The sequence below is a fragment of the Tyto alba genome, unplaced genomic scaffold, assembly GCF_018691265.1.
Source record: "Tyto alba isolate M040663 unplaced genomic scaffold, T.alba_DEE_v4.0 Super-Scaffold_10, whole genome shotgun sequence".
Classification (NCBI taxonomy): Eukaryota; Metazoa; Chordata; class Aves; order Strigiformes; family Tytonidae; genus Tyto; species Tyto alba.
This window is the reverse complement of record NW_024881262.1, coordinates 2,494,154-2,511,048: the sequence shown is the minus strand read 5'-3', so window position 1 is coordinate 2,511,048 and position 16,895 is coordinate 2,494,154. Positions and strand designations below refer to the sequence as shown.

Sequence of the window (16,895 nt, the reverse complement as noted above, 5' to 3'; positions counted from 1 at the left end):
GGGCTGGGGGAAGGGGGCCCTGCCCGGGGCAGGGGGTGGCTCTGGGGGGGCTTTAAGGTCCCTTCCCACCCAAACCATTCTATGACATGATTCTGTAAATGCTGCACAACATACCTTTAAAAACCTTTTTAGCGCCTACATCCATGTTTGTCATATAGAGAAGAGGTAATTCAGTAAGACATTTTTGAACACAGAATTGAGATTTTTATATAAATAGAAGTAAAATTCAATTATCCAAACTGTCAATAGACACTACTCAAAACAACTGTTTGAAATTGATAGAAATAAGAATTTTATATTAAATCAAACTGAGCATACTCACATAGTAACAATACTAAACTTTTTTTCAATGTTCAGTAACTTTTCAGTTTGCTGTAAACTCAAATTCTTACCATTTCTGAGGAAAGATTTTTAAAGTTATTTTTAAATTTCCATGAGACAGGTAAAATATTTTCTATATTATTTCATCCTTTGTGCATATATACCAACATATGTTATCCATCGTTTTAAAATTGTTTGCATAATTAGAAATTCAAACAAAGGCCATCACGTTTTCAGTAGAAAGAACACAAATAGCAAAATCAAAAGTAAGAAAACCATAATCAAAATGAGAAATCCATAAACATTTTAAGTTTGGCATTTAAAAATAAGCACCAAGAAAAGGAAATTTTTCATACTTGTTGCCACCTGCCTGCCTTACTACTTTGTATAGCTAGAAAAGAGCAAAATAGAGACCATCCTATTTAACTAAACAGTTTTTATTAAAGTAAAAGAAAAGCAAGAATCTATAAAGTAGCAAGTGATCCTATTAGTTCCACCAGACTAAAATCATACAGTCTACGTATGTGGTCCTTTCAGCCACATCTGTTATGAGCCATTTTGATACCAGAAAGAGGAGAATATTTGACTATTTATTTATCAGGCACTGAGTGCAAATTAGGATTTTTCTCCCCAGTAGCATGTGTTATAATGGGTAGATTTTAAAAAAATGCAATATTATAAAACATTTGAATTTTCACAACAGCTAGGGCCAAAATACTTGCTATATTCAATGATTTTCTCTTTAAGAAATATGTAAACTGCAATAAAAATGCATGGTACAAAATTAAAGGGAGGAATCTGATAGTATAATTCAAAGATAATGAGTTAAATATCCAATATCCAGAACTGCTGCCAAACAGATCTGATAAATGTTAAATGCCTATGATTTGTATTCATCAATTTTTACCGCATATTGCTAATGTCATATTAGTGTCTCAGTTCTGAAGTTTCCTTTAAATATACTCTGTCAAGAATTCTTTGCGCAAAAATGCTCTATTCTTGAATGCTCTTTCAGCAATAGATTGAAATGCAGATTCCAAAAATAGATCAGTCATTTATTTCAACTCTAGACCTTTGAAAATCCAGATCAATTGCCTTTTGTCATCGTCTTTATAGGGAGAGTAAGAAATTTGTGCTTATCACCATAGAAAAAACTTCCAGACTACTTTGGTAAAGGCATCAATATTGATAGTTTGAAATGTCCACATGCTATTTCATATCAGTACATTTACATTTTGGAATATTCATCCATATTTTAATCTTGATGAGAAAACACGGGTCCATGCCATAATTTATGGCACAAATTAACCAGCTGTAAAGATTTGAGGTTTTCTGTTAAGCTTATGGGTTTTAGCAAGGCAGGATTTGAAGCAGGGCAAACTTTTTCCTTAAAATTGCTGATACGAGCAAGCCAACGTTTAACATAAAACCCCAGCTCAAATCTTCTGTGCTTCTCCGTCTCTCGGTAATGAAGTCTGGGAAAGAAATCACAGACACCCAAGTGGTTTGGCAACTGTAAGTGACAGAAGCTCAGCTAAATCCTCTGTTTACACTGGGGATTAGCCGGGTAGATTGTGCGCCGCAAACTGAGCTGTCGATGGTCAAGGGAACCTGCTCCCTGTCAGCCCGTGGGGCAGCGGCACAAAGCCCCGGCCTGGTAGGAAGTGACCCATAAACGTATCCCTACGAAGGATTTATACAAAGCCAGTCTGCCTCATAGAAACTCCATATGACCATTAACTGGCCTGCAAGGCCTGCCAGGAGGCCTAATTACAGGTCTACAGAGCCCAATAACAAAAGCTGAAGAGCTTTAGCCTAGGGATGATCTGCTTTATACTGACTTGAGAGAGTCCATATAGAGTGACAAAAAGAAAGAGGTTTAGCTTTAAAATTCTCCCAAGAGACAAAGCATTGTAGCTAAGTCTGGAAGGCCCACATGCAACATACTTCAGATAGGCTTAAACATACCACCCTCTCAAAATTAACATTCAACTATTGCCTGCTTAACATCTGCTCTAACATGGCAAGTTGCTGTGATATTGTTAGAGGATGCTAAAAAGGCTTTCTTGTATCTCAATATTAAGAAGGGTAAATAAATAAGGTTGTGCAAATATAAATGTATAGCTGAGACCAACAACTTCTACTGAACGACAGTTTTTATAAATCAAAAATCAGTTGCCTTAAAAATTAAAGTGGACTGCTTTGCTATCTTCAAGTATTGCCCTGCCTAATGAGAACAAAGATACTGACAATAATCTACACCAACAAAGAAAAAAATTATTTAACAACGTGCATAGCAAAGTCGGCATGAACAAAGGACTTGGAGACAAAACTTCTTGACAGCACTATATTACCTGAATATAAAAATGGTCATCCTCCCCTCATCCCCTCACAAATACAGGTGAGTATTTTTTATTTTCCTAGATCTCCTACAAAGAGAGACCAGAAGTCATAATTCCCATCCCCAAAATGAACCAGCAAAAAAAAAAAAAAAAAAAAAAATCCAATTTAAAAGAGTCTGGTTTACTATTTGCTATCTTTTGTCTTTCAGAGAAATCAGTTGTTATTTCCTAAATTAATATCTAAGTTGGATTCTAAAAGCAGATTTTCCCAAGATACTAAATATCTACAATTCCTGCTGAGGCTGATCAGGTGGTGATTGGACCTACCTTCCCTAAAATCAAGCAGCTCTGGTGATAAAGAAGGCAGTAAAGAGCGAAGGGAACAAAATAACATAGAATTAACTTTTTTTAAACTATGGCCATTGTACTAGAACAGGACTTGGAAAAGTTAACATACTGAAAGCACTTTCAAACCTATATTCTGTATATCCATAACATTATTAGTGTATTTCGATATACCACTTTCTCTTGCTTAAAAACCCACAGGGATAGAGACACATAATTTCCATGTCAATGGGTTGTTGTGAAGCAAGAACATACACACAAACATCTTCATACTACAAAGACAACTCTAACACGTAAATATATCACTGAAACAACAGAAGAATAAAGCAAAACAAGCACTATCTAAACCTTTTTGTACCTAATTCTTTCCAAAATCACACCCCTTTTTAAAGTGCCTCTTGTCTGTAGCTAATGCCGTTGTCTGCAGTACTTGGCACGAAAGCAGGGTTAGCTGTTTTACTACCCTAACGCACAGGAACAGAGCAACCAGCTTTTGGATGGATGCTTCCTATGCTTGGAGAAAAGTTGGGAATTCCTGCTTTTAAATTAGAACAAAGCATCCTCAGACATCCTGCTCTCTGACAGAGCAACAGCCCAAATGTCTTCTCTTAAAAAATATGCACGTATATTGCATACAAATATGTATTTGTTCTTGTGCCCAGTTTGAAGAAAGCACCGGAATTTAAGCCCTGATATCAAATAGTTTTCTCTCAACTCTATATATCTTCCAGGTACAGAGAGAAGTTTCAAAGGAAAGAGTTACCAAGGATAAAGAATTGCTCCTATACAGCTCTTCGCATGCACTCCCGGGCTGGGGGGGACCGCAGATGGGGCAGTACTCCCAGCAGAGTGCCAGGCAGCCTGCCACCGTGCCTCGTCTAGGTTTAATTAGCCCATGGAAGTCATTCAATTCTAATACTATTTCCAGCACAACCACAATAAAAATTAACTTCTCCAGTTCAGCAGAAACTTGTTGAGAAGTTGTAGCATTACTTACAGGCAATTTCTTTTCTCAAAATGGATGTCCAATAGCACACACCTTCAATTTTTCTGCACGTACACAATAATGTCCCACCATCAGCTTGAAGTTAAAGTCAGACTGCTCCTACAAAAAGCACTAGTATTTTACGACAAACTAGCTTCAGTTTATGCACATTAACATTTGTCACCTTACACAGTTAAGTACCATTTGCTATACTTGTGTTATGCTTATCCAAAGGCATTTCCAGCATATTAAGAACTAAAAAATTTGCTGAGTCAGAAAAGTTAATTTTCTCTAGGTTAATTCTTTCAAGGTATAGTAAGATATGGAAATCTTCAGAATGAAATGAGCAAATATATGTGAATACAAACAATATAAGAACATGTGAGATTCTTTGTGGGAAATGGGATATTAGCAGCGTAGAAGGGGCGGGGAGAAGGGAATGGAAATGCCAACATAACAGCATGTCAATAAAGATGAACAACAAAAGGACCTTCCCAAATGCCTCTCCAACACTTGTTGGTAATTTTGAGCCATTGTAGAAGGTAGGACTGTTTTGTTTGTCCAAACCATAAAGGAGTACAATGTCATCAACAACCATGAAAAAACAGATAATACATTTTGAATGAAGCACAGGTTTCTTCCCCACTTAGTGGGATTGGGACAATTCCAGTAACGTCTGCAGTCAAATATTCTACAAGTTAATTCACAAGTTTGGGATAGATCCTGTATCAAACACTACACACACAAGCAACAGCTTTGTTCATCATTACTAGAGTACAGATTTAAATTTACATTCTATTCAATTAAATCATACAGCGTCATGCCACAACAGCAACAGCAATTAACCTATTGATCATGAACTCCTTGAAAAGCTGCTCGGTAACAGTCTAAGGTAAGTTTGAAGAAAAGAAATCTAAAGGTGAAAAAAGTGCAGATTTTACAATGAGTAAACACACAAAAAGGTATTGAAACAGTATTATTAACATTTCCAACACTCCTCTCACACCAGTTAGATAAAAATTCATTTTAATTGCCTGAAAACAGGACTGAAGGAAGAAGCAGGGAGGGATGATCTCATAATTGTCTGAGATTACCAACACTTAAATAAAGCCAGGAGAGAGTTTCTTTCTGTATTTGGGATGGTAAGAGAAACAAACAGATTAACTCTTGAGTTATTTATGAACAGCTTGCAGCTTCAATCTAAGTGTCAGACTTCAATTGTGAATATTTAATTTTAACAACGTCATAGACCTTTTATGTTTTTTGGAAACTTTTGGGACCCAGGTCATGATGATATACAACCCATAGATATCTTTTATACATTTCCCAGGTGTTAAATTAAAAAGTGAGGTGTGATAGATGTGAGTAGTATACACAAATTGTGCTTTTTTAGGTCAGTGCTGTCACATTTATTTTATAATTATATGCTTCAAAGACTTATTAAAAGTTATGGGGAACAAAGAATGCATTTGAAGATATACAATATAAAAGGCTAGATACATTTTTGAAAAAAATATATCAGCAGTGTGAGAAGATGGGTATTCCTTAAAACAGTGGGTTTTCATAAGGGGGGAAAAAAACCCCAAACAATGGTATTTCTTCAAAATTGCTGTTTGTAATTTCGAAATATATATATGAGAGGGATGAAAACTGAACTAAAGATAAATATGTATTTATTGCAATGCATATGAAATACTGGAAGCTTTCCTTTTTGCATGACAAACTGACAGAGTTTTAATGGGAAAATTAAAATAAGATATAGAAATTAATTAGTATTACAAACCTCAATACAGACTACAACTTTAGAGCATTAAATCATTATTTTAATAAACTGACGACAAATGCAAGTACCTAAAGAACATCCAGTAATGTTATATAAAAGGATCATTATTGGTTTATAAATTTGTTATGATTATCACGATCTTACTACAGTGTAAGGTTCTGGAGTAATGTTTTCACAATCATAATATAAGCATATCAAAACACACAAAGCTCTTGAAAATAACCTTTTGGAGGCTGGGTGAGGAGAGGACACAAACCTGGGAACCAAACCCAGCGAAGAGTGGGGTGTGCAGCCACGCCGCGGCACCACGAGGGTGTGAGACCCCCCCAGGGTGGCAAGGAGCCCCACGGACCTCGGTGCAAGATACACCACGGGTCAAACCCACAGCAACTTCCACGGGGGAAAACCTGCGAAGCGGTCAGAGCTGTGTACTGAACACTATTAGATTACTAAAAATAAACCAAAGAAGAGGAATTCCCGTCCATTTAGGAACAATCTTGTCTCTCAGCTTTCATGTGGACTTCAATGCAACGTTTGCTTAAAAGGCAGGGTAAGAGGCACGATCTTCTCATCTTTGGTACAACAGGACAACAATTTCTTTAAAGTTTTAGACCTTCCATTAAACTACAGGATTTCTCCAATTTTTATTTAAATTAAATACCATTAATTAATCCAAAACTAAAAATAGTTACCAAGATATGCATCTTGCCTTCCTTCTTACAGTGGTTAGACTAAATAGGAATGTTTCCCTCTGTAGAGGACTAACATGTAGATCAGTGTCTTGATCTGAGCCTTTTGGAAAGCTTGCTACTTATTTCAGCTATGACTTCAAATAAATAAATATACATACATGCACCAATTCAGTTCAGTGCTAAAGGCTAAAGAAACAAAAGCAAATTTTTGAGAGCACCGAATAAAGTCTCAGCAGCAGCAGCAAGAGGACAAACACATGAAGTCTGAGTGCTTGGTTCTCAACAGCAAACAAAAATTACTTATTTTTATCTCCTTAAAGGGATTTACTAAATGCCAGTGATGATGGACACCAGTTTCATCTTATACCAGAAATTGAAGTGAGCTATGGAGAAAAGGACTCAGCATTTGCCAAACAGAAAAGGATAAAATTACTATCCAACATTACAGAAGTCAAATACATTTTTGAATAATATAATTTTACTTATAATAGCAACACTTACCAGCTGCCTCAAGAACCAGCTGTAATCTAGCTTTGGCCTGTTCAGCAGGAGTCTGAAAAGAGAGGATTTATAAATCTTCATAACTGTTTGCACATTTGACATGCAAGGTCACACATTACCAACTACGGCACCGCCATCACCGACAGGGAGCTCTCACTCTGCGAGTGGCTCCGTGCTATGCGCCGTCCAAAGAAACTTCCAGACTGAAATGAATACTATCACATTTGAGTTAGAAACTATCAGGTAAATTTTCAGAATTGACAGAAAATACCGTCCCGATTGGGTAGCGCTGTGGCACCCCGACCAACCTGAGCACCCAGTGCCAGGCTGAAGGCCACCTCCAGCTCCTTTCTCAGTCCTCCAACACCAAATCCTCCCCAGCATCTTGGTGTCCTCATTACACAAAAATACAGGGCTACATAAGCATGCTCAAAATCTGGGTTTAATATGATTAATATGGCGAGTTTTTCACACTACTTCTGTTATCTGTTTTGACTTCTTCTCTCTCCTTAAGGTATTTCTTCACATCTGTTGGGTTAAGGAACATATTGTTGGCTGTGTACCCACTATGCTAATTATTCCAAGTGATGTTTTACTGTGTCCAATGTGCTTGCCATCCCTCTAATTTTGAAGCCACTCAAACGTTTTCACAGTTAAATTTATACACAAAACACATTCGTCATGGAGTTCAGAAGTTGATTATTTCTGTAAGCATCCGAAAAGTTTGGGAGGTTTCTGCTCTGCACTAAAACCAAAACATGATGAAAATTTGTGGTGTCATTGTTCAGCTTTGAAAACTCTTCTAGGCAGATATTGATACTAGAACGTCTTTTCTGATAGCCAGTCTGAATTGGCACCCTTCCAGTTTCACCCCATTAGCCATACAAATATTAATCAAGGTAATCAGGCAAAGCTCTTTGCTATGAATGTCCCAGCTGATGATGCTCTGTAGGGAAAGAGAGTTAGCTTTTCTCAAAATCTCTTTCAACCAGAGATGTCTCAGATTGCATTGTGCTCAAACGCAGATTTTTACAGCAGGATCTATGTCACACTATTATAAAATATGCTTAAAATGGCCACCTTCTACCAATTCATAAAAATCCCCACTTTCTGCTTTTTAGGGGCTTATTTCTTTTTATTTATTTTTTAATCCTTTGTTTTACATTATGTCTACACCTATTAAGAGAGGCTAACTGATGACAAAGAGCAATTCAATTCCTACTACAAAAATTTTTAGGCTGCGCCTTTCATTAGCATGCAATATGAAAGACGTCACATTAATCCGCAGATTGAGAAATTTAAATGAAGATCCAGATTTTAGCTGTACAGAGGCCTAATATTTTTAGTTTATAATTTTGCTAGCTGTTTGCACAAACTCAAAACTACTGGGCAAAATTTACTATTATAACTACTATACCAATGCTACCATCAGAGTTGACCATTAATTTTGGTGACAGAGGAAAAATCTTGAAATTTATTGTAAAAATATCTTCAAAATTCTTCCTCTTGCAACGAACTAATTATTACAATATGTTTTGGTATATTAAGTACGTTGCTACAGGAAAGAAAGGAGAGGAAGAAAAAGATCTGCTTTCCATCCAGAACAAACTCGCCCAACTTCCTAAAGTTTCAGAAAAGCTGTACTTGGGTTTGCGGTTTTTCCATTCCTATGACAACTTTAGATTTTAAAAAAATACCAGGGTTACTTCAGTATGGCAAACTATTGCAGCACAATTTAGCAGAGAAGAAAAAGCGTTTGGTGTAAAATATGATCTGCGCTCACGTCTTCACATGAACAGTCCAAGTCTTTGTGCAACCCCATCTATCAGGACATTAAAGCAGTCTCCTGTATTTATTTTGTCCATTCTGCAAGAAAGTGTTTGATTAACTTAACTGCTCGCCCACCCTGTCCAGGCCACAGTGCATCCCCACAGCCTGAGCAGTTTGCACAAGCATCCTCCCAACCTCTGACTCCCACGGGCTGCCCAACCCAACGCAGGCAAAAGCACAAGCCAACGCATTTCTAAAGCAGCTTTTTTCTGTAAGACTCAAGTGTCTCTCAAATGCTACGCCACTGGTTGCGTTGAGACACAATTTTCTATTCTTACAGTAATTATCCAGTCAGATATTTAAAAAAAGTTTCTGGACTTCTCAAATAAAAGGATCTCTTATTTTTGGCCACGGAACAGTCTGTTTAGCACTAGAGAATAGAGAAAGATGTTCCACTGACAGTTATTAGCATATTCAAAACCCACAGTGGCAACATCTAGCACTACCACACAAAGAGCAATTCCCTGAAAAAGCAAATGTTAAACCAGTCTCCAGATGGAGAGAAGGGAAAGCAGTGAGCAGCAGTACAAGTGCCGCCTCCCAGCACTGTACATGAAGCTCCACCAACACTGACACAACTGATCCCCCTGCTCCGAAGTGCTCCACATAACCCAAAATGCCTTCTCCCACTCTTCTCATGGAGGCAGGAATGCGTCTTGTCAGTATAAGGTAGGTGAGACTAAAATTATTCTTCTACTCAGCAATATCCTGCACAGGCAGTTGCTTTCCAGATGTCTTCCCCTTCACCCTGACCGCAGACGTAGCACTGACACTCCACTGCTTATGGACACTGGCATACCCACAGGAGAACTTGGTATAGATGCCTGTCTGTTATCAATCAATATGCCCTAAACAACGAATGGATGAAGGGTTTTCAAATACAGGTTACTATCTTCGCTCCAGAAAGCACTTGTCCAACTGGTTGATGAGGCCAACGCTCTGAGAAAATGGACAAAGACGAATTCATCTGAAAATCTCAATTAAACCCCCCAAACAAGCTGTTAGCAATGTGTGAGAAAGACCAACTACTGGATGTTAGTATTGATTTAGAAGACCATTAAGTGGAAAAAATCAGAAAAACCCTCAGGAAACTTAAAAATGGTGAAATGATTGATGTAGGAAACATTATCAGAGCGATGTTAAGCTCAAGTTGCAAAATAAACCCTCTTACTTTCCTTACAGTCTTAAGCATAACATGGAAAGAAAAGAATTCAAAATAGTGTAAAGAAAAACAGTATTTGTAAGTATTTATAGTACCAGCTGATGAAGGTGACCACAAACTGTAAAAGCAGGAAAGGAATTTCTCTAACAGGCACATTGTAAAATGATTCGAGGCGTGTCGAGTATCTGTAACGACGAGTTTTACATATGTCAAACAGTGCCTGGTAACACACTAGAATCATGCTTTAGAAAACAATGGTATACTATAGGATACCATTAAACAGAAATATCCACGTCATTAATAATTGTTATTAATCTCTCAAGCAAAAACTTGATTATATGTATTCAATTTTTAATGCAAGCTTTTTTAGGAAGATGTGGCACATCCTTCCTAAATTGTATTTCTTTGCAGAATGTCCACTGAGTCACATCACTACTGTTTTCATAAGTAGTATATTTTTTTTAATAAAACTGCACTAAAACCAGTGTCTCATGACTTTAAATTTGGTGCTTACTTTGTAAAAAAAACCACACACAATAGTGCATGTGGGTCTTGTCAGTATTGGAAAACATTACATTATCACAAGATTCAAGCAGTTAATGATGCTGAAGTATTTTGAGTTGCAATGCTCCCTTACCTGATTTTTATGAACATAGAATTTTGATAGAGAATATGTCACTGGTCTGTGCTAAAACTGGACATGCTCAATTTCTCCTATTCATCACTAATGACATTGGTTGGGTATAATTTAACTACAGGACTTTACTCTCTTTTAACATCTCTATAAAAGCCTAACAAACCTTAGTGTGATAGTGATCAATTTTTGTGGATTTTTTTTACACAGATGTTTTATCTTTTTATCGAATAAAGACAACAATAGCAATCCTTAAGCCCTCTACCAGCAGAGATGAGTGGCAGCCCCTAAATGCCACGATTCCCATAGCAAACATGATTCCATTCCTTAGCTTAGATACACATGCAGCCTGAAATTATAACTCAATGTTCTACTTGCAGAGAGGACGTAAGATATCAAATTTGTTTAACAAAAATAGTCAAGTTCGTAATTTAAAAAGATTTTCCACTTACTGATAAAACCAGAATTTCCTGCAGGCATTATGTTACACTAGAAAACTATGAAGCTATAGACCTCCGACCCTTGCAAGCTAGTTTGTTTATACTAGTTGAAAAGTCTTAATGTTATTTCTGCCCCTGCAGAAAAGGTTTGTGTCCAGGTTTCTTTCAGAAGATGACTCATGGCCTCATGGCCAAATGCCATTGTAACAGTGGCAATATAGTATGTTCCTACTCATATTTTGGGGATGATATTAGCACAACCAGACATGGCACCTGAAAAATAGAATGTGAATTGTAGTTGTGTCAAATACAGATTTCCTCAGCGAGATGTCATTTCCTCAGGTTCAAATTGCTCTCGATGCAAATGTATACAGTAAAATTCCAGTTTAAAAAACAAAATCAAAACAACACCCAAAGGACTCAGCAGGTAACCACTATTTAAGTAACCTTATATATGATTTTGAAAGCTCAAATCCATCTTCTTGTTTTAACTCCAGCCTATCCTCAGTTTTCTGGGGACACTTAGCTAGTCTTTCCCAATGCCTGATGAGCACAAAAAGAGGTTAAGAAAAAGTGTGACAAGAAAAAGCAAGAACAAAACCAGAAGTTTCCTAGTTGTCTGAAGAGACAGTGATCCAAAACTATTGGAAATACTTCCAAAGTGGGTCAGAAACCTAAAGCAAACATCGTTTGCAATGAATTCCAGAAAAAGAAAAGTTGGCAAGGCTGAGAAAATAAGAGAAATTCCCCAGTGTTACTGCAACCACGACTCTTCTGGAGGCTTCATCAAGTGATTCTGTTTGTACATTCTTCTCAAGGCTTGCTTTCCACTCATGACCAAAGGAATTGTATAGGAAAGAAAAAAATATTTTTTTTTTTTTAAATATTGAAGTGAATTGATTCTTCCCGCAATTCAGGAAATGCCTGACAGTGCAGTCTCCTCACCTGCAAATCCTGAACTGCGTCAGGCTCCACGTTGCCAGCAGCAGCCACCATGTCGAGCTGGCGGCAGCCACCATGTCGGGCCCGCGGCAGCCACCATGTCGGGCCGGCGGCAGGTCGCCCTGTCGGGCCGGCGGCAGCCCACCATGTCGGGCCCACGGCAGCCACCATGTCGGGCCGTCAGCAGGCCGCCCTGTCGGGCCCACAGCAGCCGCCATGTCGGGCCGGCAGCAGCCGCCATGTCGGGCCAGCAGCAGGCCGCCCTGTCGGGCCCACGGCAGCTGCCATGTCGGGCCGGCAGCAGCCGCCATGTCGGGCCGGCAGCAGGCCGCCCTGTCGGGCCCACGGCAGCCGCCATGTCGGGCCGGCAGCAGCCGCCATGTCGGGCCGGCAGCAGCCGCCATGTCGGGCCGGCAGCAGGCCGCCCTGTCGGGCCCACGGCAGCCGCCATGTTGGGCCGGCAGCAGCCGCCATGTCAGGCCGGCGGCAGGCCGCACTGTCGGGCCCGCGGCGAGGGGACCTGGAGGTGCAGGGGGAGACCAGAGTCCGGCCGAGCAAAGTGCAAGACAAGGTCGTGGTTAGCTGGGGTGAAGAGGAGAATTGTTTTGCAGGGATAAAGATGGCGGCCCTGCAGTTGAACAGACGGAGGCCATAGCAGTAGAGGAGAGGCTCCCTCCAGAGCAGAGGGAAAAGCGTCCCGTTAATACACTAAATGATGGCTTCACTGAAAAAAACAACCAAATCTCATGAGTCTATTCTATCTCCTCAAATACACTGATACAGTAGCTTGGAAAGACAAGCTGATGTTTTCATTCAAGCGACAAAAGCTTTTAATTAAAGCCCTGTATAAGAAAAGAAAAGAAGTAATCAAGGCACAAAATAACCAAAGACCACTTCTCACTGGTATTAGCAATCACTACCTGTTCCATATTAAAATGGAGACTGGTTTTACAGCTGCAAGTAAGGATCTGGAAAAGACGCTGAATGATAGCATTCCATCAAATGCACAGGTAAATACAACATTTAGGGGTATAGGAGACAGAGAGGCTTAACCAGATCAAGTGATAATAGCAGCACAGAATGGAATAAAATGTAATGCTGATAAATACAGAGTAATGCACACCAAGGAGAACTTCTCATCTACCTTACTGTGTTCTCAAACAGTATCAATTCAGGAAAAAACAGTTTAGCAACATTGTGGACAGCTAAATGCAGACCTCAGTGTTTATCAGTAATGAGAAAAGACAAGGAAGAAATGACAAAAATTAAACAAAGGCAATAGATGTATAATTTCATTTTAGTATATTCTGTAAGTCAGTGGCCTGCCTCCACCTGAAATATTATATATCCCAATTCTAGTAAATCTGTCTCAACAGGAAAAGAGGAAAGAACCCTAACCCCAGCTATCTTTTAAACAGAGCTTGATCAAATTATGAAAAAGAATATGCGACATGTTTGTTTAGCATAGGAATGGTTGGTTTCCTTTTCAGTCACTTATTCCTCATTAGGTGATTAAAAAAAAAAATACCAAAGAAGCTGAAAATAAGGAACTCATTTGTATTAGAGAATACCTCAAAGGTGCATACAATATTTTAAAAAAACATAAAAACAGAGGAGATTGAGGATTTGTAATCGTTGTCTTTTTGTTAGATGAGCCAGAGCAAAGAGAATGAATTTAAGAGTTGCAATTTCAAAACTGACAGAGGAACATTTTTTCACATCAAACAAACAAAAAAACCACTTTCAGATGAATTCATAATATGAATTAATAACATGAAAACATAATAAGCATATCCAGCACTATTGGAATTAAAATCTTTAAATTTTCAGACATAAATCAGCTTAAATGATTGGATGTTAAAATGATATTCACATCTAAGTTGGTGTTTCTTCTCTGATACAATCAGTCAGTAATACACTCAGATATAGGCTATGGTAGGACCAGTGTCCTGACCTAATATAGATCTACCTGTTTCAAAAAAATTGAACATTTGAGAAACTGGGGAAATGTATAAATTGGGAAAATGTACCCAGTAAGAGATGGTACTGATTCTGTTCACTTTACAGACAATTAAGATTTTTCCCAGTTTGATTCTTGACCAGAACTATCATCTGTTATAGACAATGGAGAAATGAGAATTTGTTTTTACTACTATCCAGCTGATGTATTAGCTGTATGAAAGTGTTTAGCAGCTAAAAACGAAACACACAAAAATTCTATTATACTGACACAGCAGTTTTACAATAGTACTACTACAAAGGATGAAACCGGGGAAAGAATAGGGGAAAAAAAAAAATCTAAAGAATTGTTAGGCTGTTTACAGTCTCCAAGAAGCACAGTAGACAACTACAGATATTAAAAAGCAGAAATATTTTTTTATTGCAAAATCCTGGTATTTTTTTACAGTAGATAAGTAGCCTAAAAAGGAACAGAAAACATTTGAAGCTCAAGAAACAGTTAATACTCCATTTCCTAAGAATTTTATACTTTTTATGGACCTCCCATCAACACATGCTAGCTATGGTTTAATGCAAATTACTACAATGTTCCATAACAGCACTGAAATAGAATGGTTCATAACAAAAAATTTGGTCTTAAATGTTGTCAGATATATATAATTATCAAAGCACAATATACAGGAATTGTAAGAGGAGAAAAATCATGTAAAGCATGGAATAATAGCAATATCTGTCCATCAAACACATAGATGTTTTTGGCACTTGCATAAAAACAAACAAACAAAGACGCCAGCATCAGCAACATACTAACTAGGAAAGGGCAATCATTACACACAAAAAAAAAAAAATAAATAGAAGAGGAGCCAGAAAAGCCATTTTTCCCTTTAATGTATGTAAAGGCCACAGAAAGAATATGACTAATGATGAAGTGAAAAGTACAGCTTAACTAAGCAACACATACACCACACTGAAAAGATAATCAAGGAGGATCTGTTCATGGAAGAAGGCTCTCCCAGCCACAGCCGGGAAAAAATACCTGTACCTTGACAGAAAGGTCTGGAAAACTTTTCCAAGCTGTAACAGATAGCCCTGATCAGTCCTGCTCCTCCAAGACTGCAGAGTTAACAAAATTGGGAAGGAAAGATAACAAAAGGGAATGATATGGCCCAATCATCAAAATTCAGAGCCCAGAGAGGAGAGAGAAAATTGTTGGCATAACTATAAAGTCACAGCTATAAAGCAGCTAAACAACTTAACGGAATGTCAGAATTTTCTGTTAAAATACAAAAGAGTGTTTGGACTACATGCTTTTTGTCCAACCGAATTTTCATACATAATTGAGATCAAAGGGGAAAACACATTATATTGTCCCTAAACATAACAGACACTTTGACTCGTGCCATATCTCAAAAGCATAGGATTCAGAAAATCCTTTTCCTTCTATCATCCAGGACATAAATGGTCATTAAAGCATTTGGATTTGTTAACTTTAATCACAGATCCTTGCATACACTCCACTTAACTCAGCTTTCCTTCAGAGACAGACACAGGTTTCCCCAGCACCTTCAGAGAACCATTATACTCAAGATGGTCAGGAAAAACTGCATCTTACTTTAGCCTATCAGCAAATAAAAATTTGAGAAATAAGTAACAGTGACTTATTGGAACAAAATCAAAGGTAGAAGGCAATATCTGTGGCAAATAGCCACATATAGCTCAAACATATGTCAGTGATTTTAATTCGGCATTCAAATAATTTTGCATATTGCTGTAGCAAGTGCTCCTTTAAAAGGACCATAAAACATATTATTTTCAGTGAAAATTATTGAGAAAAATCAAGGAGAATGGCCTTTCTACTGGAAGTGGATTCAGAAAACGGATTAACTAGCCACCAGAAATACAGAGTTGTAAATAAGATTTAAAAAAAAAAAAGAGGCAAATCCAGATCTTTTAAAAAGGAAAAATTACCGAAAATGTTAAACTCACACAGCCATAAACTCTGCATGACTTCTTTAAGAAGAGAGAAAAATATAGATAATACTATATCCAGATACATACTAAAGGCTAAACATTACCATCCACCCATTTATTTAGTAGCAGCCCAGAATATCATGTTACATTATACTCTCATGGAAATATAGTAACACTCACAAAGAAAATTCAAAGTTTTGATAAATAAAAGAGTTGAGAGAATAGATACTCTTGCATCGACATCTTCATCTGGTCATTATTCTACAGATTCATGTAAAAATTCATTGAAAATTTTTCCGATTACAAATCTTTGAGCTGAATATGAACTGAGAACCCTTTCGAGCATTAGAGGGTAAATCCTAATCCAAAACGAAAGGCAGCAAAGGTAGCAATGATCTCTACTGCTTAAAAAAATTATAAGGTTATTAATATTTAGCTTCTAAATATCGATTTTCCATTTATCTTCAATCAGTGTTTTCTATTTCTGGTACATTATGTTACAAAAAAAGTAGTATGCCTATATAAAAATAGTATCAGATAAATCCAGGTTTTGAAAACAAATTTTTGAATTTATACATTATAAACTGCTTTTAAGAAAGCTACAGCTAAAGTTGGACTGACTAGAAATAAAGGAGTACACAACAGAAAACACAGATTAATTAAAACCAGTAGGAGTTTATACATGAATTACTGCTTTATTTTCTTCCACAAAGAGATTAGTTTTCTCTAAACATATTTTTGAAATAAATACCTCACAGAAGAAGAGTCACATCTCCTTTGGAATCTTTGAATTAAAATGCAGTGATTGAAAAATAAAAGAAAAAACATTTTTAAAATTAAAAGCATTTCAAATATCACGAACACCTAGCTATCTCTAAATTAGCATTCAGCTTAATGTTCCATCAAATGTTCTATCAAAAATTATGCCCAGTTACACAGGACTTAACCAGAACCCAATCAATATTATATACTACAAATAGTGTATTTC

General features: G+C 37.4%; 1 protein-coding gene across 3 annotated transcripts in view; it reads right to left on the bottom strand.

The window, feature by feature from the left end:
* RSRC1 (arginine and serine rich coiled-coil 1) overlaps positions 1 to 16,895 on the bottom strand; it is a 171,037-nt gene that overhangs the window by 70,464 nt on the left and 83,678 nt on the right. For all 3 annotated transcript variants that reach the window (XM_042793813.1, XM_042793800.1, XM_033000092.2), the window contains one exon: positions 6,970 to 7,021. In XM_042793813.1, coding sequence (XP_042649747.1) covers positions 6,970 to 7,021 — 52 coding nt within the window. The remainder of the gene's footprint in view (positions 1 to 6,969; positions 7,022 to 16,895) is intronic.